The sequence below is a fragment of the Lemur catta genome, chromosome 15, assembly GCF_020740605.2.
Source record: "Lemur catta isolate mLemCat1 chromosome 15, mLemCat1.pri, whole genome shotgun sequence".
In the NCBI taxonomy this organism is placed as follows: Eukaryota; Metazoa; Chordata; class Mammalia; order Primates; family Lemuridae; genus Lemur; species Lemur catta.
The window spans coordinates 23,926,051-23,950,384 of NC_059142.1; the positions used below are offsets into that span (position 1 = coordinate 23,926,051).

The 24,334-nt window shown below is 51.2% G+C and overlaps 1 protein-coding gene across 1 annotated transcript; it reads right to left on the reverse strand.

The window, feature by feature from the left end:
- Positions 1–1,157: 1,157 nt before the first annotated feature.
- Positions 1,158–24,067, reverse strand: MMP28 (matrix metallopeptidase 28). The gene is made up of 8 exons (XM_045525509.1): positions 23,737–24,067; positions 11,787–11,866; positions 11,427–11,614; positions 7,081–7,305; positions 5,038–5,283; positions 3,519–3,668; positions 3,040–3,207; positions 1,158–2,151 (listed from the first exon to the last, which is right to left on the reverse strand). Exons 1-8 carry the CDS (start codon positions 23,845–23,847, stop codon positions 1,757–1,759), a joined length of 1,563 nt encoding a protein of 520 aa, XP_045381465.1. The 5' UTR covers positions 23,848–24,067; the 3' UTR covers positions 1,158–1,756.
- Between the last annotated feature and the right edge of the window lie 267 nt (positions 24,068–24,334).

Sequence of the window (24,334 nt, forward strand, 5' to 3'; positions counted from 1 at the left end):
ACAACAAGGCCCACTGTCGATGATGCGGGGTTCCCACCTGCCATCTGGCGGCCCCCCAGTGCAGAGCCCAGCATAACCTAGGGCCCCGCGGCTCTAACAGCGCCCGCTGCGGGCTCCCGCCCCAGGCAGAACCAGCACCGGCCCGGAACTGACTCGTTCTCCCCACCCCCGGCCTCACCTTCCTCTCTTGGGTACTTCAGGTCCTTCTGGCCCCGTGGGCAGGGGCATCGCCTAGAGAAAATGACCTCGGGGTTCCCTCATCCCTCTAAGAAACTTGCTCCCTTTCCCTGAAATCATTCAATTAAGCCTCTAATCAGTGTCAGTGCCTTGAAGTGGCGGCAAGGTGGCTTCAAGTGGGGGTGATGAAGATGGGACCCTCCTGGGGTTCAAGCCAGAGGGAAAAGGGCAGGCAGGGGGCCTTCTCCCTCGTCTCCCCAGAACCGTAGGAGCACTCGCATCCAAGGGCAGTCGAAGGCCATTCTCCCCACTGCACAGAGAAGAAAATGAAGGCGTGGGCCCAGGAATGCCCCTGAGGAACTGAGGGCTGAGCCCTTGCCATTCTCCCGTCCCCGGGAAGCCCTGGCTTGCTGAGGTCACTGTGTCTGCAGATGAGGCATTGGCAGGTGTGGAGGGAAGGGGTGGGGTGGGGGTGGGACTGGAGAACCAGATGCTGAAATAAATGCTGGGACTGGCTGAGGCAGAAGAGGCGGCGGCTGGGGAGCTGCTTCCTTCTCCAGGAATCCCAGCTATTCTTGGCCAGACAGCAGGAGCTTCGGGGAATGCTGCGTGTGTGGCCTGGTGAGTGGGGCCATTGTGAGCACAAGGCCTCCCGCAACCTGCAGGGCCGGCAGTTGTGGAGGCTGCATGCCCAGCGCCGGCAGCATTGCCCCCCGCCCCCCGCAGCACTGCCCACCCCCAGGGAAGCCCCCGGACCTCCCCCTGCTGCAGGTCGTTCTCCATCTGGCCTGGGGGGCCGGGGGGGGGGAGGCAAGGACATTTTGCTTTTTGAGGAGTGGCACGCCCCCTCTCTACACCACAACCCCACACGCCCAGCTGGCTGGCCCTGGCTTGGGTGGAAGAGCATGGCCCTGGCCTCTCCCACATCCGTGCCCACCTACTCTTGTTGGAAAGGATGGAAGGACTGTTCCAAGGAAGGCTGCTTCCCGCCACTAGGCCACCAGCTGGAGGTGCCTCTTTATTCCAGCCCCAGACAAAAAGCCAGGGCCCAGCAGGCCTGCATCAGTCTCCCCCCTGCTGAGTCCTGACCCCACAAAGGGTCTCTGAGGTTGCAGACCCCATGCCCTCACCCCCATCCAAGCTTCCTCATTAAATATGACACAGGGTTCCAAGAACAGAGTCAGAAGGCCCTGCATAGAGGGGGACAGTCTTGCAAAATAGTCTCCAACCTCTCTGTCGAGTTTTGCATCCCTCTGGTTGGATCCAGTGCTGTGCTGTTGCCTCTTGAATACACTGTACCTTTAGCAGAAGAAACAAAATCCCCAAGGCTTGGGGAGGAAAGAAGTCCTTGGAGGAAAGGGCTGAGGGGTCCGGGGCCCTTTTTTGCTTCTCCTGGAGTGGATCCCACCCTCACCTCTATGTGGTGGGGATCAAAGACAGATGAAGTTCCTAGTGGAAGCTTTGCTGCCCGGTCTTCTGCAGGGAGGCTCAGAGGCTTCCAAGACAGGTTCTGCCCCTGGGGCAGGGGAAACCAGTTGGCTCTGAGGGCACCAACAGTTCATCAGGTGGGGAAGTGCCTTTAGAACAGGGCACCCCCTGAGTTGGCATGCCAGCAGCCCATCCAGGGCAGCTCAGTGGCCCAGCGGCCTGAGGTGGTCACCCGCAGTTTGGTCTGGTCAAGGTGCCAGTAGCGGTCATCTCTGAAGAAGATGATGGAGCCATCAGGCCTTGGCAAGGCACCGCTGACCTCCTCGGGGACACCCCCCCAGTCCTGCAGACTGCGAGGGTAGTAGGGCTCCACCTGCAGTCCCCCTCGGGCCAGCACGTAGTAGTGGGGACCCTTGAAGAGGATGAGGCGGCGCAGAGGAGGGAAGAAGAGGGCCGCGTCGGGATGGCGGGGCAGGCCCCCTGCCCGGCACAGCTGTGGGAAACCCCACACCGGCTTGGGGCCCCGGAACCTCCAGCATCGGCTCCCTGTGGGGCATTGGGAGAGCCAGGGTGAGCTAGAGGCGCTCACCCCCTGGCCCTCCACCCCACCCCTGCCCCCCATGCCTCCTCTCCTCCTCCAGTTGGAATCCACAGTTGTTTGTGTTCATGACTTTCAAAATGGATTATACTATTAATTATAAACAGTAGGAAGGTCGCAGGGGAGGGACTGTTATGGTCTAGACTTCCAGCAGGTGTCAACAGAGGGCAGATTGCACTGAAAGAGCCTATCCCAGGCTGGGGACAGGGCCCTCTCCCTGGGTGAGCTTTCTTCATTACCATCACTACCACTAATTCCATGAGGACAGGGATTTTGTTTTGTTCACTGCTGTGTCCCCAACACCACCTACCGTGTCTAGTGCACAGAAGGCACTCAATATTGGTTGAACGAATGAACAAATGAATACTGCTTCCTGAAGTATTGCCATGTATCTAGTAATATAGTGCCCACTCTTCAGTCATTATTCTCTTTTAATCCTCCTTCCCCAACAAACCTGAAGTGTTATTTTTTCCCATACAAGAAATGCTCTCTCCAAAAGTTAAGTGACATGCCCCATCTCACACAGCCAGGATTGCAAGGAAGATCTGGCTCTTTTCTGCTGAATTGCAGAGCTTAAGAGCAGTCCTCTGATCCCTCTAGACTCTTCTCTGAAACTCTCCCAGGGATGACCTTGACACCTGCTGCTCCCCGCTTCATCATTGAAAGGTGTCTTCTGGTAGAGTCTTCCCTGAGGTCACAGGTTTGAATTGCAGTAGAGACTCCACCATGGACTCGCTCACGGTGTGAGACTCCTTCCCTCTCTTCCTCTTTTGAGGTTGGGCAGGACGCATCCCCTCTCTAGGCCTCAATTTTCCCAGCTTCCCCAGGGCTGGTACCTTTGAAGAAGTAGAAATCTCCATCCTCCAGTGACACTGCGGCCGCCTCAATGTTGGGGGGCAGCCCGACCCACCTCTCCTGTAGTGGGTGAGGCTCCGAGACGTTGCCATCGGCTGCCACCTCCCAGAAGTAGCTCCCTTTAAAAATGTACAGTCGCTGTTGCCCGTCTGCCCAGAGACAAGAGAGAGTTCAGGAATGACTGTCAGCCTCCTGCCAGCTTTGCAGGGAAGGTGCTATCCTAGAACCCTGGTTCCTAAACTGGCAAGCATAGGACATGGCATGCACAGTTAGGGTAGAGGGGATAGTAGGCAGGACAAAGCAGTGTTTTGCTCGGTGTGGGCTTGCTACCTTGCAGCGTGTTTGTGGCTTGGATTTCTGGATTTTATAATCCATCCCCCGACTTTATAGTCCAGCTCTGGAGATCCCGGGAGATGTAGGGAGGAAGGGAAGAAGCAAAGCATAGGTGGGACCATCTTACCTACAGTGATGGCATCGAAGGAAGAGTGGCAGTATTTAGGGCCCCGGGTTTCAGGGCGCCTGCCCTGGGGGCTGTGGGGGTCCCAGGCCTCAAAGTCAGTGAACAGCTTTCCTGGGAGCTGGATGGCCACCGAGCGCCCAAGAGGCTTCCCTTTATGGGGAAGGGGAGAAGGGACAGAACATATGGTGGGGGGTAAGTTGTGCACTCAAGACATCCCCTTGGTTCTTTTCACGACTATCTAACATGAGCGGCAGGGAAGGCGCGTGGGAGTGGGGGGCTAAGAGTTGTCCCTTGTTGTTGGTGTTAACCATGGAACTAAACTCAGGAATCTTCTCCCCTACCCAACATCCTGAGGAAGAGGGACTACAGAGGTGAAATAGGAGTGGGGGGACCAGGCAAGGGCTTGGAACTAAGAAGGCCAGGGGGTCCTCTTCCCTGAGTCCTGGGCAACACAGGTGGCATGAGGGCAGAGTTCAGGAACCCAGGTTGTGATAACTACAGCAATTATAATAATTATTATATATCACTGTCCTTCACTTATGAGAGGAGTGGGGAGAGTCCAACAAGCTTAGAATTTGGCACCAGCTCCCAAATCCCAGTCTGCAACTTCCTAGCTGTGTGACCTTGGGCAAGTTACCTAACCTCTCTGAGCCCCATTCTCTTGATCTGCGGACAAAGAGACGTACTTCATGGGTGTGTTGTGAGTATATTAAGTGCCTGGCCCCTGGTAGATATTCATGAGACAGCAGCCTTCACTAGAACATTGTATAGGTTTCTCAGGCTGCAAAGCACATACACACCCACTAGAAAAACAGCTCTGTGAGGTAGGCAGGGCCTCAATTACTACCCCTTTCCACAATAAGTAAAACTGAGGGCCCTCCGAGGGAAAATACTTTGCTTAAGACCAACTACTAATCAGGGATGGAAGGTGACTTGAACCTAGGCCTGCGGGCTCTGCCCATGGCACTCTGAGGGAGACAGCCTGGCTGAGGCAGGTACCAGGACAGTGGCACTGGCCTATTCCTCTGGCCTGGTCTGGCCTGGGGGAGAAGATCTCGTCTGAGTCCAGCACCAGGCAAGAGGCACGGGCTTGGGGGCAGGGGCACCAGTGTCACCTTGAGGGAAAGGTTAGGGAAGATCTAGTGGGGCTGGGGGCAGGAACGAGGACTTTGGGCTTCGCCATGGGGGAAGAGGTGCGCCCGAGGATGGGGTCCGAGTGACGGGGCCGGGGTATGATGTGAGGGGAGCTGCCACGGCAGGGGGCTGGGCAGGAATCCAGTAACTGGATCGCGAGTGGGGGTGTCTGTGCACAGGAATCGGTTGGGATTAATGGAGAAGTGGGGGCCGCAGACTGGGCGGAGCAGCAGCCCGACGTTTTGAGATTTGAGGGGAGCCCGGGGCTCTAGGCTTGGGCGGGGCCGGCGACAGGGAGGCCGGATCCCTGCGCCTGGGACGGGAGACCCTATCTGATGGGAGTGCGGCGTCCGGGGACGGGCGGCGCGCAGGGCTGGGGGCTCACCATACAGGCTCTGCACGGCCAGCACGTCGTCCCAGCTGAGCAGCGCGTCGCGGCCCAGCCGCTTGTAGTAGGGCGCCATGAGCGCGCGCGGCGCCGGCGAGTGCGGGAGGCCGAGCGTGTGGCCGATCTCGTGCGCCAGCACCACGAACAGGTTGCGCCCGCGACGGCGGCTCAGGGACCAGCGCTCGTCGCGGTCGAAGTGCGCTTCGCCGCGGCGGGGCAGGAAGGCGTGCGCCAGGGCGCCCCCTGCAGGCGGCGCAGAGGGTCAGGGGAGCCACGGCCCGCGACGCCCCCAAGTACCCAGGGCCCAGCGCAAATGCCTGTGGGCTGTGTGTGACTCTTTTCCGCTGCATAATTTCCCTCCTAGTTAAGTCTGGCAGAAAGAAGCTGAAGTGTGCAGAAGTGAGCAGATGAGTAGGCGACGGGGCGTGAATGCACAGAGTGGGGCCAAGCTGCCTGGGTTCCAATCCTATTTTACCATTTACTAGCTGTGTGACTTTGGGCAGGTAGCTTAACCTCTCTGTGTCTTAGCTTCTTCTTGATTTGAACATGGCAATGATGATAATGAGCTTTTCCTTCCACGGGTGTTCTGAAGAATAAATCTGTGTATGTGTATTTACATCTATTACAAATAACGCTTAGAACAGTGCCTTACAAATGCTACATAAGAATTGTTTTCAAAAAAATCTAGGAATAGGTATAGTGGTCACCCCTAGAAGTGGGCATGATGGGACCTTCTCTTCTGTTTCTTGATCTGGATGCTGGGATATGTTCAGTGTACGACAGTTCATCAAACTGTAAACTTACGATATGGTGCACTTTTATGTATGTATATTTTCTTTAATAAAAGTGTATATTCTTATGTTCTTGCTCTCCTCTGCCGGGGCTCCTCTGCGGGCCTCTACCTTGCTGCTTGTAATCGTGTGAACAGAGGGAGCTGGGCGGGATCAGTGGTTCTCAAGCTTTTAGTGTGCCCCAGATGGAGCTTACTGGATATGCAGTTTCCAGGGCCCCACCCTTCACAGCTCATTTCCCTAGGGCCAGGTGACTGCGACAGAGGGGTCAGCAAACTGCACAGTAATAATGTTGGCCTGGAAGCTTGTTGAAGGTTCCTCCAGCTTTGCCTTCTTGGAGCCCAGGCCAGCGGGGACTGACAAAGGTCGGGGGAGGCTGGCATTTAGGGAGAGCCCCCCGGGGCATGGAGAGTCAGCCGTGTTAGGAGGAACACTTGTGCCTCGAGCTGTTTTCTGCACTGTCCATTCCCTTCAGCTCTCTCTGGGAGACAGATGGGTAGGTATCAGAGGGGAGAAGACCTGACCTCAAAAAGACAAAGCATCTGTCCCAAATCAGAGAGCTGCTGGAGGAGCCTAATGTCCTGACACCCAGCACAGTGCTGTCTTAGCTACCAGGCTCTGCCTAGGTCCGGATGTAACCATCTCATATAGATATCATGGGCGAAGTGAGTTACATGTAAGCACGTCTGTGTGCTACGTGTGGATTCTTGCAAAGCTTAGATTCTCCCGGTCCTAACTCAGGGCCTGGAAGTGGACTGTGCTGTAGACGGGCTTGCAGGAGGGTGCCAGGGAGGTGGGGCCCACATTCCCAGCCACACAAGGGCATCAGTCCCCACCCTTGAAGGGGCTAATCATTAGGAGAGAGAAAATGAGCAAATAGCCCATATTCAGGTTCTGAAGGCCAGCATTGGGCAGCTGGGAACAGAGCAGTTTAAATTGCAGCCAGAAGCCTCAGGTTGGGGACAGACAGAACTGCCTGTGGTGTGGGTATATGAAGCACCTCTGTGGCTGTCAGGGGTAGGTGCTTCTTGCCCTGTGGCAGTGACTGTGGTAGTTGCTGGGGGGGGGGGGGGCACCTAACAGGGCGGGGACCACATTCCCATTTTATGACGAGGAGACCAGGGGTTCTTTGCAGGGGATGTGGCTTGACCAAGGCCACAGGGAGAGTGAACGCCTCACCACCACCCCAAACTGTCTCTCCTAGTTGGGGTCCCCTCCTGCCATGTGGAGAGAGGCTTTGTGTCAGCACCTGGGCCATCGAAGGCGTTGCTCAGCCCATCGTTGTGGTCCCCTTGGAAGAAGGTGAGGCGGATGTCAGCAGGGCCAGTGGCTGGGGCCTCCCAGAACTCCAGCGCCGAGACGTTGCTCCACAGCTGGAAGGCGGCACGCACGGCCCCCCGGACCGCTGGCTCGGGAAGGCTCTCAGGCCAGTTCACCAGGCGGTAGGACAGGTGCTGCTTGTACCATTTGTTGCCTGTCACCCAGAAAGGCCAAGCCAGTCACACCTGCTGCAGAGCCTGAGTGTGGTCCCCACGGACCCCGTGTGATGGGGAGGTAGGTCCTCCCCAAGGGAGCCCCTGATGTGATGGGAAGACACAGCCTTTGCCGTGGGCAGCCCCCCACCTGACTGGGCAGATACTGCCCTGCTGGGGAGAGCCCTCAGACAGAGAGGACCCTCCTTACTCCAGAGAGTCCCCAGTGCAGTGCCTGGGGCTGGGGAGGTCCCAGCCTGCTGGAGGGGATGCAGCCTCCGCCCAGGAAAAGCCCCCAACCTGAAGGAGTCTGTCTGAACCTGGTCTGGGGTCTCCTCCTCCCCGCAGCCTGGGCTGAGCCTGCAAACAGCTCTGTGCCTCCTGCTGCCGGCAAATCCCAGCCCCTGCCTACAGCGTCATGGCAGAGGAGAGGTGGGGCCACAGAGGCCACAGCTGTGACCGCCCCATGCCATGTCTCACACCCTCCTGCCACCTCCCGGAGGCTTCACGCTGCCCTTTCCAGTGTCTTGGGCCTGCCCCTGGCCAACAGCCACAAGACCCGTTTATGTGCAGTCCTTTCCTGCCCCCTTGCTTTCCTCCTCGCTTCCTCAGGGACTCCGGAGAGCTCTGAGGTGAAAAAAATAAGAACAAAGGGTGTGTTTTGTCACTGACTGAGAGAAATTTTTCCTTCTCTGCTTAGTTAAGGGTTTCTCTCCCTTTGCCCCAAACTGCAATTCCTCCCTGAGGGCTGAGACTCTGGCCTCTTGCCACAGCCCCGGGTCAGCTGAGTCTGGGTCCATCTGCAGTTCAACACGCACCCAGGAGCGGGGTGGCTAGGAGGTCCAGATCGCAGGGTTCTCACAGGCTATTTCTGAGCCCAGCAAACTCAGGGGCGGAGACTGTGACCTCGAGTGGAGGGCTTCTAGGTGCAGGGTAGCTAGGACCCAGGGGAAGGGAGTAGCCGACGTCTAACCCTGCTCCCTTTCCATTACCCCAGAGGTGGGCAGGCACATTTGCTCCTCTCCAGGCTGATAAATCCACCTGAGCATTGCTCCTTTGGGTCCAAGCAGGAGCTGAGACTCTCCAGATGGAAGGGAGGGTCTTAGCAGGGGAGCTGGACTCCCTGCCCCTCCCCACCCACAGACGTGGGGGCGGGGTATGTCCCTTCTCCCATCCCTGAGCCAAGCTCCATTCAAGGCAATGCTGCCTCCCTGGGCCTGTTTGGCCTGGCAGCCACCCAACCGCTGCCTCCCGGCCAGTGACCAACCCTCAGGGAGGGGAGAGGGAATGATTCTAAGGAAGGGAGGAGGCACAGAAGGGGGAGGGAGGGGCTGGGGTCCAGAGGTGAGGAGGGTTCTTCATGTACCAATAACATTGCTGCCAGCCACACAGTTTGTTGTCACCGGCACCAGACCGGCTGGCACTGGGCTCTTTCACACCCTGCTGTGGGTGACGGACTCCCAGGCTCCCTCTGTCCCCTCACAAACCTTTAATCCTTGAGCATAGTGTGACATGGCCCCTTCTGCCTCTTAGCAGCTAGGGGACCCCTCACTCCACAGGAGAGCAGGAGGGTGGGCAATTTTCTCATTCTACATAGCCAGTGAAGGTGCCAGGTCTCAGAATAAAAATCCTCTGTGAAACTCTGTGTGTGTGTGTGTGTGTGTGTGTGTGTGTGTTTGGGGGAAGGATAGAGAGGACGACTAGGAATAAGAATTGAGAGAAAATGACTGTTTTCCTTGGGAGGGGTGCAGGGAAGGGGGATGGCGGTGTGCCTGCCAGGAGGGAAGGAACTGGCCGGGGGCCAGCAGCTGGAGCCCTCTCCCTGTCTTGCTCCAGACTTGCTCCCCTGGAGAAGGCTGGCCCCTTCGGGCCCCATCCCAAACTCCTGCCCAGGCAGGGCTGGTTTTCCTGGTGATTCTCAGGTACCAGTATCACCTGGCACCGCACCCTCTTCCCCTTGCTCCAAGATCCAAAGATGAAGAGGGAAGAAAAAGGAGTGAGAAGGACCCTGGAGTTCTGACTTCCAGCAGGCCACTGATACTGTGGGAAGAACATGGGTTGGAATCCCGGTACCTCCACTTACAAACTTACACAACAAATTATAGAATCTCTCGAAGCCTCATCAGTTTCCTCACTTGCAAAATGCAGTTGATAAAACTTACCTTGCGGTAAGGTGTGAGGCTCAAATGAGATAGCAACGTGAGGCTGCCGGGCATGTAGTGGGTGCTCAGAAAATATCCGTTCCCTTCTCCTTCCTTTGCCACCCGCCGTGCCCCCCACACCCACCGCTCTGTGAAGGGAAAGGAGGGATTAAAAATTAGACCTGCGGGCACAGAGAGGAGCAGTTCTCTGAAATGAAGTTGCCAGATAAGGTTTCAAACAGCTTTTAAAAATTATTTGCTGTTCATCTGCAATTCAAATTTAGCTGGGCCTCTTGTATGTTATCTAGCAACCAAGTAACACTAACCTCTGCCTAAAAGGGATGCTACAAATTGTATGGTGACAAACAGACTCCATTAGGCCCACGGGAAGGTGAGATGCAGCCCGAAGGAAGCATCCCGGAGTTCAGGTCCCAAGTGCAGTTGCCAAGACTGTTTCTGGGGCTGGCTCCACCTCCTCTGTGTCCTCACAACGAGCCCCTTCTACTTGGTAATCGGGGACCATCTCTGTTTTACAGCACGAAAGGGCCTGTGTCTTGGATGAGGGAATGGAGCCTCAGCAAGCAAAGTGACATGGCCCAGGTGACACAGCTGAGACTTGAACCCAGGGCTTCTGGCTGTAGGGATGCTGCTCTCTCTGTTTCACCAGCACCTCCTGAGCTCACACCTCTCCTCTCTTCTACTTCACTCCTCCCCTTTGTTGCCCAGAAACACAGGGGGACACAGAACATGTGGAGACCAGGGACATCTTGACCCCAGAGCTGGGATCCCATTCCTGACTCCTTGCTTTACCAGGAATGTCAACTGGCAGTACTGGGGACTCAGAGTGACTAGATGTGTACACAAAGTGGAATTGGATTGGCAAACACCAAGGGGAACTGCCCACAATTCCCTTATGGATTAGCTGGGAAATGAAAACAAACTTCTGTCCTGTTTATAATGAGTATTATCGGTAAAAGTAGTTAACACAAATTAAAAGTGGCAACGACCCAAAGTGCTTACAGTAAAATTAATTATAGATGCAAACCTGACTGGAAAACCCTATCTTGCTAGCAATCTTGCAAACCATAAAAATTGATCAGAGAAAATTAGACTTAGTAAAAGCAATCATGTTGCTAAAATTACATAGAGTAAAACGTGTTATTTGTGAAAAATTGACAGAAGCATCAAATCTTTATAAACCTTAGATCTGTACCATTTAACCCTGAAATATTGGATTTGGCAAGAAGAGGAGGAGGAGAAAGAGGAAGAAACAAAACAAAGCTACAGAAGGAAGACCATGACAGCAGAAGTTGCAGTGTGCAAAATGCGCGATGATGAAATGTTCAGAACAGGCAAATCCGTGCAGGACAGAAAGCATATTAGTGGCTGCCAGGGGTCAGGGAGGAGAGAATGGGAAGTGACTGTAATGAGTATGGGGTTTCTTTTGGGGGTGATTAAATGTTCTAGAATTAGATTGTGGTAATGGTTGCACAATTCTGTGAATATTCTAAAAACCACTGAATCGCATACTTTAAATGGGTAAATTGTATGATACGTAAAATATGTCTCAATAAAGCTGTTGAAAATGTGCTTGGGACAAAATAAAACTGATCGATGGAACACATCTTTGTTGAATAACTGTTACGAGAAAGAACTGATTCTGATGAAAATAACTTCGGTAAAATATCAACTGTTCTGCATTAAAAATTGATCAAGGAATTAAGTGGGCTTCACAGGGTTTGCTCTGGAAAACACTTGTACGCTGAATGAAAATTCATTAACATGGGTATCATTCTGATTTAAATGTCTGTATTTACAATCATGGTTCTCAATTCAAGAGGTCCTATTCACCCACTCCTCCCCTGCCCTGGGGAAGAGAGGTTCCTGACAAAGCCCAGTCCTGGCTGACCCATTTTTCTAGCCATGGGTTTTAGGACGTTGGGGAATCTCACTCAGCCTAGCTGGATTTGAACAGTGCTCACCTTGCTTTGCAAAGCGTTTCTTACGCCTCATTTTGGCCCGGCGTCCAGCAAACAGGGCACTGATCCTCTCAGTCCAGGCCACATGACTGTCAGTGTCTGCAACCCCACAGCGGGGACGAGTCATCTGGCGCAGGGTGGCGCGGTCCAGCACACCGCTGACAGGTAGCTGGGACACCCACTGAAACTCCCTGTCAGGAGGAATTGAGATAAAGGACCACAAAGGGAGCGTGCGTGGTAGGGGTGAGGGCAGGGAGGCTGGCCTCCCTGGGGCTTGGTTGGCCAGCCTTCCAGGCGGAGGGAGGAAATGGTTGGAGCTTTGCCACCCCCGCTCTCCCAGGCCTCCACCTCTCTCCATCCTACCTGATGGCATTGCTGAATCGAGTGGAGGTGGGAGCTTTGGGGCCCTGTTCACTGAGGTATCCATACTTCTCCAGGAATGCCTGGGGGAGAGAGGACTGTCAGCTTTTCCTGCCATGCAGCATCCTTTGCCCTCCTTTGGTCTCCAAGGCCCATGGCACATACATTTTGCCCAACCTCCCCCTCTTGTCTCAAGAGGATCCATAAACTATAGCAGAAAGAATCCTGGGATTAAAGTCAAAAGGACCTGGGCCGGGCGCAGTGGCTCACGCCTGTAATCCTAGCACTCTGGGAGGCCGAGGCGGGAGGATTGTTTGAGCTCAGGAGTTCAAGACCAGCCTGAGCAAGAGTGACACCCTGTCTCTACTAAAAAATAGAAAGAAATTATCTGGATAACTAAAAATATATAGAAAAAATTAGCCAGGCATGGTGGCACATGCCTGTAGTCCCAGCTACTTGGGAGGCTGAGGCAGAAGGATTGCTTAAGCCCAGGAGTTTGAGGTTGTTGTGAGCGAGTCTGACACCACAGCACTCTAGCCCGGGCAACAGAACAAGACTCTGTCTCCAAAAAAAAAAGGACCTGGACTCAAATCCAGGCCACCACTGACTAGCTGGATGATCTCAGGCAAGTCACTCAATATTTCTGAACTTTAGCTTCATTATCTCTAAAACTGGGCCAGCAGTACCTACCCTGCATATCTCGTGGCACTGTTAGAAATCTAGCCAGGCCTGCTGGACAGTACAGCTGCAGGCTGTAAAGTCAGGCCCACCTAGGTTTAAATTTCAGCTAGCAAGATATATCTTCTTCTTCTTCTTTTTTTTTTTTTTTTTTTTTGAGACAGAGTCTTGCTCTATTGCCCAGGTGAGTGCTGTGGCATCAGTCTAGCTCATAGCAACCTCAAACTCCTGGGCTCAAGCAATCCTCCTGCCTCAGCCTCCCGAGTAGCTGGGACTACAGGTGCGTACCACCATGCCCGGCTAATTTCTCTATTTTTAGTAAAGATGGTGTCTCGCTCTTGCTCAGGCTGATCTTGACTGCCTGACCTCAAACAATCCACCCGCCTTGGTCTCCCAGAGTGCTAGGATTACACGTGTGAGCCACCCTGCCCAGCCAAGATACTTCCTTAAACTACAGTTTTCTCAATTGTAAAATGGCTTAATACTAGTATTTACCTTACAGGGTTTGTGTGTGTATGTGTGTGTGTAAGGACTAATCGTAATAGTGCTTAAAAAGCACTTAACACAGTGCCTGTCACATAGCAGGGACTCCATACACAGTAGCCATTATATGTTATACGCATATACACTATTCATAGGCATCAAATTTATTCCTGAAACAACTAAGCTCCTAGACTATCTTCTGGTATTGATTAGGAGCTGATCAGATGCTGGCTCTGCTATGCCTTGGTTGGGAATTATCTGACTTTTTCCTAAACAATCCTCCTCCCTCAAAATGCAGATATATTTAAGTCCCTATGAACAATATACTTACCATCAATCTTATAATTGGTATGAACAACTTGACTCTCTAAAGATGTATTTTAGAATTAGAAATAAAGATGTGTTTAGAATTAGAAACTTGCAACTTCCTTCTTTCATTCATTCATTCGTTGGTTCATACAATGTACTGGGTACCCTGCTAGGTGCAGTGGTAAATGAGACTTACCTAAAGGAGATTATTATATACTAGTGGACAGAGACAGACAATAAAAACAGAGGTAACAAGCAAATAAAGGAGATAAATTGGTGCGGTGTAGAAAAGAAACCAAGTGATATAATTGAGAATAATTTAGGAAAACTTTACATCAGGAGGCCCGGGAAGGACTCTCCAAGAAGCTGATATTTGATCTGAGTCCTAAAGAATGAGAAGCTAGCCATGCAATGGGGTGGGAAAGGGCATTCCAGGCAGGGGGAACAGCAAATGCAAGAGCCCTGAGCTAGGAGTGAGGCTGACGTGTTTAAGGAACAGTAGGAAGGCTGGGGCACAGGGTGAAGTGTGAAGAAGCAGCGCATGCGATGGAGTCAGAGAGAGAGAGGCAAGGCTGGCAGCTGGGGTAAGAAGTGCAGGCTTATTTTAATCTTGCTGATGGATTAATTGTAGGGAATGAGAGAAAGGAATCTAGGATAGCTCCTAAGTGTTTGGCTTGGAAGGTTGTACCATTTACTGTACGAGAAAACCCAACGGAGGAACAGATGGGGGCCAGTGGGAATAGGAGTAACATGGTGATGTCCAAGTGGCACTGGCTGTATCATCCTAGAGCTCAGAGAAGCAGCCAGAATCTTTCAGCATGTAGATAATGTAAAGCCGTGGACCTGGATGACATCATCTGGGGAAATTATTGTAATTAGAGAACATCCCACAGTCCAAATGCCTTTGACTCCTGGCCTGCCCTTGCACACCTGGAAGCTGCTCTCCCAGTGACCAAGTTCTTTGAGGCCAGTGGAGAGAAGTGTGTGGCTCAGTTTCCTCACCTATCACCAGTCCTGCCCTTGGGGGAGAGGATGCACTTGGCTCCGTGCTTGCCCTTCTCACTGATAAAGTCATATAAATGTCACCTTGAATAAAAAAAGAATGTCACCTCAGCTACTTAATTCTTATACAGACATACACAGTCTCTTACTTTTAGCCCTCCTACACAGAAATAATTTTCTGCATTCCTTGTCCTCTTACCCCCACTTTTCTTTGTTGTATTTCTTTCTTCTTTTTTTTTTGAGACAGTCTCACTCTGTCATCTGGGCTAGCGTGCCATGACATCAGCCTAGCTCACAGCAACCTGAAAGTCCTGGGCTCAAGCAATCCTCCTGCCTCAGCCTCCTGAGGCAGGGACTAGCTGGGACTACAGGTACGTGCCACCAACCCTGGCTAATTTTTTCTATTTTTAGTAGAGATGGGGTCTCGCTCTTGCTCAGGCTGGTCTTGAACTCCTGAGCTCAAGTGATCCTCCTGCCTTGGCCTCCCAGAGTGCTAGGATTATAGGCATGAGCCACCACGCCCAGCCTCTTCGTTGTATTTCTTAACTCAAAATTATTCCAATCATAGCTCCTACCTCAGGGAAAAGGCACAAGTCAGGAATGAAACTAGACACGAGGAGCCAGGATCAGCAAGCTCTGAAGTCTTTGCAAGCACCCAGCCCCCTCTTTGTGGATTTTACCTACATGTGTCTTCAGCGACTTCTGCATCCTCTTCTCAGTAAAGTCACTTTTCATAAGGAACACTCATTCTAGACAACAGAAGCCTTTCCAAGTTCACTGTATTGTTTTTCTGCATTAATTTATTAGCATTTCAGCACCATCGTTTTCTTTTTTTCCCTTTGCAAATGCACACTATTTTTGGATGCATAACAGATTAAAGGGGTTCTAATGGCTTAATCTGGAAAACTATTAACTGCTCAAAATAGTGCAGCATCATGGAATAGCCACTCCGCTTGGGATTGAGAATCTGTTCCCAACCCTGACTATGCTGGGTGGCTGGGGACCAATTACTCAACCTCTCTGAGCTTCCATTTCTTTACCTACAATATGAGAATAAGATTAACTTCACAGGATTCTCAGGGTTGTTAATAAATAAAGCCACGCACATCTAGCATAGTGCCTGGTACATAGAAAATGCTCAATAAACAGTCGATCTAGTTGATTTACCTTCGATAAAAAATTAACAACAGACTTTTGAAATGCAACCCATCTGTAAAATGGGAACTGCTTTGAACAAGGCAGTGACATCTCTGTTCTCAATTTAGGTGCTTCTATCTCGGCCTTGCCTCACCTCCACGAGGTGCCTCCTCCCTTTCCCCTGATAAGGATGGACAGAGGGCTTTCTAAAGGTAGCCAAGGAATTAACGTCTCTTTAGAGGCAATTTTGCTGGACAAGAGACTTGGGAGAGACGAGGTTGCAGGTCAGCATGGCTGGCACTCCCTCGTGCCTCTTTCCACAAACCCGCCCAACCCTTATCAGGGAGTTATCAGGGAGTTGGCTGGAGTTCTGGAACTATGAAGCCCTGCACAGAGCAGGAGGGAGGGGAAATCGGCTGGCGGAGTCTCCTGTTTCCTGGCTGGCCTGCTGTGCCTGGTGCTCTGGCAGGCAAGGCGAGTGCAGGGCAGAATGAGGGGTGGGAGCCTTTCTCAGGGGTCCCTCAGAGGGGAAGTCCTGGGCCTTTCTTCTTGACTCAGCTCTGGGACTCTGGAGTTTGCAAGGCGGAGCTGAATTCCTAGCAAGCAGAATGAGCACGTGCCCAGAACACCAGCCAAGCAGAGCCACAAAAAGAGTGAGAAAAAGAAGGAACTTGACGTTTTATATTTCCGTAAAAGCACTTAGGTATTATAATAGGGATTATCAGGATTTGTGGACTCCCTTATACTTATTTTACGCTTACTATGCGTATATTCAAACAATTTTAAATTACATACAGAAAGGGGTCCCTTAACGCTGTCAGTGCTGAGTGCTCTAAAGTTCTGTTCAGCGGGTCCACATCTCTGGGTGAGGAGGTGGCAGGGTTGAGACGCCCTCTCCTCACTGAGCTGTCCCTAATCTCTTCTGTGAGTCCATTTGCCATGCCTCAGTTTCCCCCTGCAAAGGTACGAGAAATGCCCCACTCTGCATGGGAGAAAGAGCAGAGGTGTGCAGTGAGGGTGGAGGGGTGGCAGCCTGGCAAAGGGATCCCAGGAGAAGATGCAGGACTGGGAAGCACAGCTCCAGTTCTCACCCCAGCTGGACCACTAACCCCCAAATGGAGTCATTTCCGTTCTAGGCTTCCATTTTCCTGGGGCCTTGTCCAGTGTTCTCTGAGCTCCACCTGGGGTCCTCCCTGACCCACTTCACAGAAGCCGCGCCCAGCCTGCTCTTCCCTGCCTTGAAGTTCAGGCACCAGGTTTTCTCTCTTCCCCGTCCTGCACCCATCCTCTCTCCTGGGGAGCCCAAGGCTTGAGCTGAGTGGAGAGGAAGCTGGAGGACTGTGCCCCTTAGGTGACTCACCCCACTCTGGCCTAAAATCTTGTGCCAACATGCCTCACCCACTTGGTTAGGGCTGGGGCCACTTTTCTGGGAAGTCACCTCTGAAAGTCCTTGGGAGTGGCTGTGGTGTCTGGGTAAAATGAAAATGGTTCTCCCCGGACCCAGCCAGCCATGTGGATCACAGCCCCGTGCAGGGGTTCTAGTCCTGCATGGGTCCTGACTTGCCCTGGGAGGGTGTGTAGAGCCCGGCCCATTTGAGTGCCCGAGGGAAGGGAAAATATTGGCCATTTCTGAGAAGAGCAAGACTAGTGACGTGGTGTAGCAAAATGAATCTGAGACCTGAGTCAAGATCTCTGAGTCACTGGACTAGCAGGGCAAGAGGACTGAACCGAGAGCCTTGAGTTTTATTTCTGGTGCTGCTGCTAACCTCGTGTCCTTGGGCAAGACTGTGCTTCTCTGGGCCTCGGTTTCCTTTTCTGTTAAATGAGGAGACTGGATTAGAGCTCTAATATATATCCCAGCTCTATTTATTATTCTAGTCCTGTTTCTGCAACTGACTAGCTGTGTATACTACGACAAAGTTACTTAACCTCTCTGTGCCCCAAAGTATAAAACGGGGGAAAGAATACTGGCTTACTTTTCTCATAGGAGCATCACGAAAATCCAATAAGAAGATGCTTTGGGAAAGCTTTTTGACAGTTGTCCCATTTAAAATGTTATTTTTACCTCTATAGTCACAGAGGTTTATTGCTGGAATGGACCTTTGGTAGTTGAGTCCAGGACTCGCCTTCCTAGACATCCTCCACATCGAAGAATTTCAGCAGCAGAAACAAAACCAAGAATTAAAAAATTGCAAAATGGCAAAGTCTTGCAGAGACCATGTTGCTTTACCTGTGAAATAGTCCATCTCATATTATGTTTCACTGTGAGTTTAGTCTTTCCATAGTGACTCTGTGAGATTTGTGCTTATTCAAGTACCTCTTTAGCATTATTATGCAAGACAAGATGCAAGACATGATAGCTGGCATTCTGCCTCGACATGTTCTGTACATAAAAATATTTCCTGGTAATCAGGAGCACAATAAGCCCTTAACAATTGCAGAGCTTCTAAAGGTATTATACCTTCTTTGAACCTCACTATCACCTTGCAAGAATGTAGATAGGACAGGTGTTGTTATTCCCATTTTTGAAAATGAGGAAATTAAATCTCAGGAGAGTGCAGTGTTTTCCTCAAGTGTCTTAGTATGTGACAGAACCAATACTTCAATCTGAATCCTCTGACATCTACTCCAGGATGTTTTATTGCACATTTAAACAAGTGTCCCAGAGGCTTTAAAACTGCAGGAGCAGGGGCCAAGCTGCCGTCTCCACTGAAGAGCTGGCTCTAAACTACGAAAAAGGTAACTGAGTGTTTCTAGCTGGGTGTCTCCCGTCTTCTCCGCAGGAAGGTCCAGGGGCAGAGCAGAGGGAAGAAGTTGCTCAGACACTGGACTCTGGCTTTCACATAGAGGCTGGGATCACATCTACCATCCGACCCTAAACAGATCATCTGACAAGTGACAGGTATTCAACAGGACTGAGGCATATTCCTTTGCAAAGACAAACATCTGCTTCCAGAATGCTTTGCTTTCACCACCTGGCTCCTGGGGGCTACTGAAGGCCTCAGCGTGGTGGAATCAGCTCAGCTCCTCTCCCTTATTTTGGGCAAAGGCTTCCCCTTCCCTCCTGTCTGACTCCCCTTCTCCTCTCCTTCTTTCCCCGACCCTAGTCTTGTATTCACAAAGTCCTGTCTGGGTGTAACTGAGATAACCTCTTGCTGTAATTCCTGTTCCTTCTTTCATTTCTGTCCTTAAGGAAGGCAGAAGACATTAGTGGGCCAGTCTTCATCTGGACCCCATCTTGTACTCTTTTTCTAATGCCAAATAACCATATTGTATGGATTCATGGTTCTTACTAGGCCTGTGGCACTAAGTTTAGGGCACAAAATAATGCCCTGACCGAGGCTGGGTTTAGGGAGAAGTTGTCCATCTGTCTCTCCCTGCTATCTAGGTTCATGCTTCCATGACCCAGGTCTTGCTAGATTTTTTTTCATTTTCCAATTGGCCTGACAAATGCTTTTCCACCAACTTGTGGTCCTCTGGGATCCTTCAGATTCTCTTCTGCACTTCTATTCACTCTGTGCTCATGAGTCACTAAGCTGAGCTCTTGGGAATGGCTTCTACACCCAGACTTCTGGGGTTATGACTCACAAAAAGTCAAATGAACGGCTCTGGGGTATGAGAAACAGACACTGCATCTGCGGGTAGATAATCCACAGAAGCTCCAATGTCTCCCTGGAGAAACAGACTATCCAGCTCCTTGTTGTACTGGCACATTAGAAGTTACTGTGCAGATATGGATAGACCACCAAGTGGAAGCCACATGCTGGAACTGCTGCTTGGTTGTTGTAAAGAAGGTCCAAGCAAAGCAAATGGTAGATAGAACCCTTGAAAAGGTCTGTGTCACTCAAGCACAGGACAGGGCCTGTCTGGGAATGAGGAGGGGGCCAGGGCAATGATGTCATTTGCTAACTTTCAATCTTGCAACTCAGCAGTGGATGTTCTTCCTACTCACTAGTGTTGGGAGCAGCTCTAGTTTTGCTAAGTGGGCAAACAATGAACTTGTTCATAATGCAACTTGTAAGCAGTAAGTCTCCTCCCCCACAAAGCCTACTCTGGAAAGCCCTCAGCTTTATTATTTTGTGTGCACACAGCAAACAGAGAGCCATGCACACAGGGGACAGGGATACACACAGAGACATGGGAACACTGATACATCCAGACAGACAGACATGGACACACAGGCAGATGATATGTACACATGTACACACACACATAAGGGCACAGGCATATAAACACACTAATGACAAACAATGTTAGAATTAGAGAGAATTTCTGAAGTCATTTAAAAAATTTAGCCTCCGATTTTACAGAGGAGAAAAGTGCAGCCCAGAAAAGAAAAGGGACTAGCCTAATCACACAACCTGCTTTTATTATTTTTTTCCATCTATGCCCTTTTGGTTTAATAGGTTCTTTTTCTACCTTCTTAAAGTGAAAGCTTAGATCATTGACCTAAACCCTTTCTTCTTTACTACTATCAACATTTATTTATTTATTTATTTTTAATCTCTTTTTAGAGACAGGGTCTTGCTCTGTCGCCCAGGCTAGAGTGCAGTGGCATGATCATAGCTCACGGTAACCTCAAACTCCTGGGTTCAAGTGATCCTCCTGCCTCAGCCTCCCGAGTAGCTGGGACTAGAGGCACTAGATGTCTTATTGTTACAATTTCTAATTTAGTTCTGTTTTGGTAAAAGAACATAATCTGCAAGATTTCAATTTTTGTAATATATTGAGACTATTTTATGGCCCTGCATTATGGGCTATCTTGGTAAATGATTCACTTGCACTTGAAAAGAATGTGTACTCTGCAGTTCTCAAGTGTAGTTTTCTGTCAATATCAATTAAGTCAAGAAGGTTGACATTGTTGTTCAAGTATTTTAGCCTTCTATATCATTACTGATTTTTTTGGTCTACTTGTTCTATTGGGAGAGGGGTACTAAAATCTCCAACTATCCAGTTGCCAAAGACCACATATTATAATGATTTCATTTATATGGAATGTGCAGGATATGCAAATATATAAACACAGAAATTAGTCTACAGATCTTGTCAAGGCTTGATTTTCAGTTTTTTCATTTTTGTTTCTGTGACTCCCTTAATCTATCTGAGTGCATCCTTAACCTATCTTAGCCCACTTAGAGTTAAAGTTGTACCAATACTAGAGCACTTAACTTCCCACTTGACACATCCCATTTCCTACTTCACACCTGACATGTCAATTCACAGATGTGTAAGCATTATTGTTTTGCTTTAAGCAGTCAGTTGTCTTTTAAGGAAATTATGACAAGGGAAGAAGTATTTTATGTTTACCCACTTCCAAGCTTTGTTAGAGTAGGTCTTACTCTACTTCATGGTCCTTACTGCCAAACACGGCATCCTGGGGTTTCAGATGGATGCCCAGGTGTTAAAGAGTTTTTCCCATTTTGGCTGGCCCAGACTACCAACGTCTTCCAGAACTGCTCCACTTTTAGAACCTTTTTTCTGTTCTCAGTCACATAGCAGCTGTTCTCTGGTAAACCTTGCACAGTCTCGCCCTAGATGAGCCAGCACAGTTCTCAGTGAACCCCCATACAGACTTACGGGAACCCCCTTCAGTGTAGCTCCCTCCTCTGTGATATACCGCTCCACAGATTCCAGCTGCTTCAACACCCCTGAACTCTGACCTTTGCCACCTCAGATCAGCAGGACTGCTGTGCTCTGTGTGGGGTCTAGCCCCCTGCACTGCAGTCAGGGAATGTCCATGAGCAAACAGCTGGGGTAATCAGAGGGCTCACTTTGTGGGTTTCCCTTCTGTGGATGGTTGTATTTCCCTAAATGACCACAATGGTATCTCCCATTACCATGCTTTTCTTACAATGTGACTTCAACACTCCTTCCACCAATTGTGGAGTATGTGTTCCCTCTCCTTGAACCTGCGTAGGGGCTCGTGACTGTTCTAGCCAATGGAGTACAGCCACTCCAAGTGATGCTCTGCAAATTCCAAGTCTAAGTAATAAAAAGGACCCATCTCTCTCTCTCTCTCTCTCTCTCCCTCTCCTTTCTCTCTCTCTCTCTCTAAGAACACTTATCCTTGGGACCTAGTTGCCACGTTGTGAGGAAGCCCAAACTAGCCCACACAGAGAGACCACATGGATAGGCCCTGGGTAGAGAACTGAGGCCCCCAGCTGACAGCCAGCATCAACTGCTAGATATGCGAGTAAACAGCCTTCAGAGGATCCGGCCCCAGGCTCTGCACAGTGAAGACAAGCTGCCCTGATGTGTCCTATTTGAAATTTCAATCCACAATATCTGTGACCTTAATAAATGGTTGTTTTATTTTACTAAGCTTTGGGGTAATTTGTAATGTAGCCATAGTAACTGCAACATTGTCTCTTTGGAATCTGTTGTCCAATGCTGAAAATAGTTTCTTGCCTATTTTGTCCTATGTTATCGTTGTGGAGAACTAGTCTCCAAGCTAGGACTTTAAAGCTCTGTTCTCTTAAGATAATGATAAAGATAACAATAACATCAAAAACAACACTGAGAGCAACCTCCTTTTATAGACTACTTTCTATGTATTGGGCAACTAGGCACTGTGCTAAGCATTTTACATAGATGATCTCAATGAAACCACACAATCTTGTGAAATAGGCATTATTAATCCTCATTGTACAGAGAAGGAAACTGAGGTTCATAGAAGTTAGACGACTTATCCGTGGTTTGCATTCAGGTCTGTCTGGCACTGAAGCCCATGTAAGTAATCATACATAGAAAAACATATATACACAGACACAGACTCACACTCCAACTGCATACATACATATGTTTGTACATGCATAGACGTAAGAGACACATACATATCTTTTACACATTTCCATAATTTTTATGCTTTTAAATTATTTTTTGTTCTCTAAGTTAAAAATTCCCTTCCCTAAATTTATGTTAAATAGACTGAAAGAGATTCAATCTGCTTGAGATTAAGTTTCCCAAGCATACCCCAGGATGAAATTCTCTCCATCTGGGGCCACCACAGGCATGGGCAGCAAAGATACTGCCTCTGTTCCCTTGCCAAGGATTGCCTGGGACCTGAACTTGGGTGGGGGGAGGTGGGGTGGGACCCTTAACAAGACTTGGCTTGGTAGACAGAAGCCTTCTCCTGGGACTGCAAGGACTCTGTGCTTGATGTTGTAAGAGTCTAAATTCAGAGGAACAAAGTGATTCCCTGAATGTGCAAAAGCAGAGAGCACAGAGCAAGAGACGGTGCTTGGAAGGGGAGGAGCTGAAGGAGTTGGAGAGAGGATTCCTTTGTTGAAGCAGGGTCACTTCCAGATATTGCAGAGCAGTGAGGGGAGCTGGCTGATTCAGAGAGGCCTCTCCCCATTCTGTAGCTTCCCCAAATTCAGCTTGCTCCTTTTTGGGGAGGGGAGTAGGCAGGATACTGAGAAACTCTCAACTGGCAGTTTTAGGGCAAAAATGAAGCTCTTAGAAGAGCAGAGCCTTGGGCTCAATAATTTAAAACTTATCCATATCCCTTTTCCTTAAAATACTGGAGACTCCAGTACTATTCTTGAGAAGAGTTAAGAACACAAACAGAGATGCTTCTCTGGGGAAGAAAGAAATGATGCTATTGTGTTATTACGATCACCTTAATCTAGAAAATAGATGCTCCAAATCAATTCCCACCCCTACCTCACAAAGAGTTCCCCTTGTGCAACCTATAGCAAGCAGCGGGGTCCAAAGAAAGAAAATAAAACGGGAAATCTTTAAGGTTCACCTCCCCCTCTCTGCCCCTTTTTCTCAAGTTCAGTCCTGAAGCCCTATATATTAATAAAACTCCGTAGAAGCAACTTTTGAGAGTATACTATTCTTACTCATTTTACAGACGACGAAACTAGCCTGAACAGTTTAAATGGCTTGCTCGAGCCGGTCGGCGGCAGCCGGAGGCCGGGAGCCCGCGCGCTGTCCCGCATCTCGGCCGGCAGCGGCACCCACTCCACCACACCAGACTGGGGGCTTCCACATGGTTCGGGGCCATCCGACGAATCAACGTCAAGTCTCCCCAGTCCAGGTGGTGAGGGACAATGGCTCCGTGCCAAACTGGGGTATGGGGGTCCTCTCTCAGCTCTTGCCTTCTGTGCTTGTCGCTGTCGCCCGCCCCCGCCCATCAATGCGGACCCGCGTGCCCGTGTGTTTCCAGCCCTGGCACGGGGAGGACACTGCCCTGGCTCTTTGTACGCAAGTGTGAAGCAGACGGAGGACAGGGGGAGGGTAACGCAGATTGTCCGCTCGGAGGGGACGGCCCGGCGGCCCCACCGCGAACTTCTGGCGGGTCTCAAGCACCGCTCTCCGCCCGGGGCAGACCCCGTACCTCCGCCTCCTCGCGCCGCTCCCGGCCTCCACGCCCCGCGGGCCCCGCGTCCAGGCGGCCGCACAGCAGCAGCGGCAGGGCGCGCAGCAGCAGGACGGCGCGCGCGACCATCTCGCCGGCCCCCTGCCGCTGGGATCCGGGTGCGGGGAACCGCCGGCCGCCAGCCCTGCCGGGACCCCCGCGACGCGCCCGGTCTGCGCCGCCCCCGCGCGGACACAGACGGTCCCAGGGGCTCGCCCGCGGCCCCGCTCCTCCGCGGCGCTTCCCCGGGAGCCGGCCGGAGGTCGTCCAGCTCTGGCAGTGCTTGCCCGCGGGTCCGCCGGCTCGGGGACCGAGGGACGGAGGAAGGAAGGGCGGGAGGAGGGGGCGGGAGCCCGGCGCTCGGGCCCCACCCACCGGCTCCGCCGCTGGAACGCCCGGCGGTCCCGGAGCCTCTTCCGCTGGCTGTGCCGCCTCGCCCTGCGCCCGCCGCGCCCTGCCGACCGGTCTCTCGCCCGCCGCCTCCGGTTGATCCGGCTCTCTCCAGGGAGGGCGGGGGAAGAAAGGTCTTCTGGCAGTTGTGGCTACCGAAGACTTCAGTGAAGAGGGGTCCTGGCCT

Bases quoted from the DNA above. Each gene is read 5' to 3' on its own strand.
- MMP28 (XM_045525509.1), bottom strand. From the start codon at position 23,847: ATGGTCGCGCGCGCCGTCCTGCTGCTGCGCGCCCTGCCGCTGCTGCTG. The intron at 5,284-7,080 runs GTGCTGACACAA...CGCCGCCTGCAG, and splicing joins CAACGCCTTCGATGGCCCAG to GGGGCGCCCTGGCGCACGCC. The intron at 2,152-3,039 runs GTACCAGCCCTG...AATGCCCCACAG, and splicing joins AGATTTCTACTTCTTCAAAG to GGAGCCGATGCTGGAGGTTC.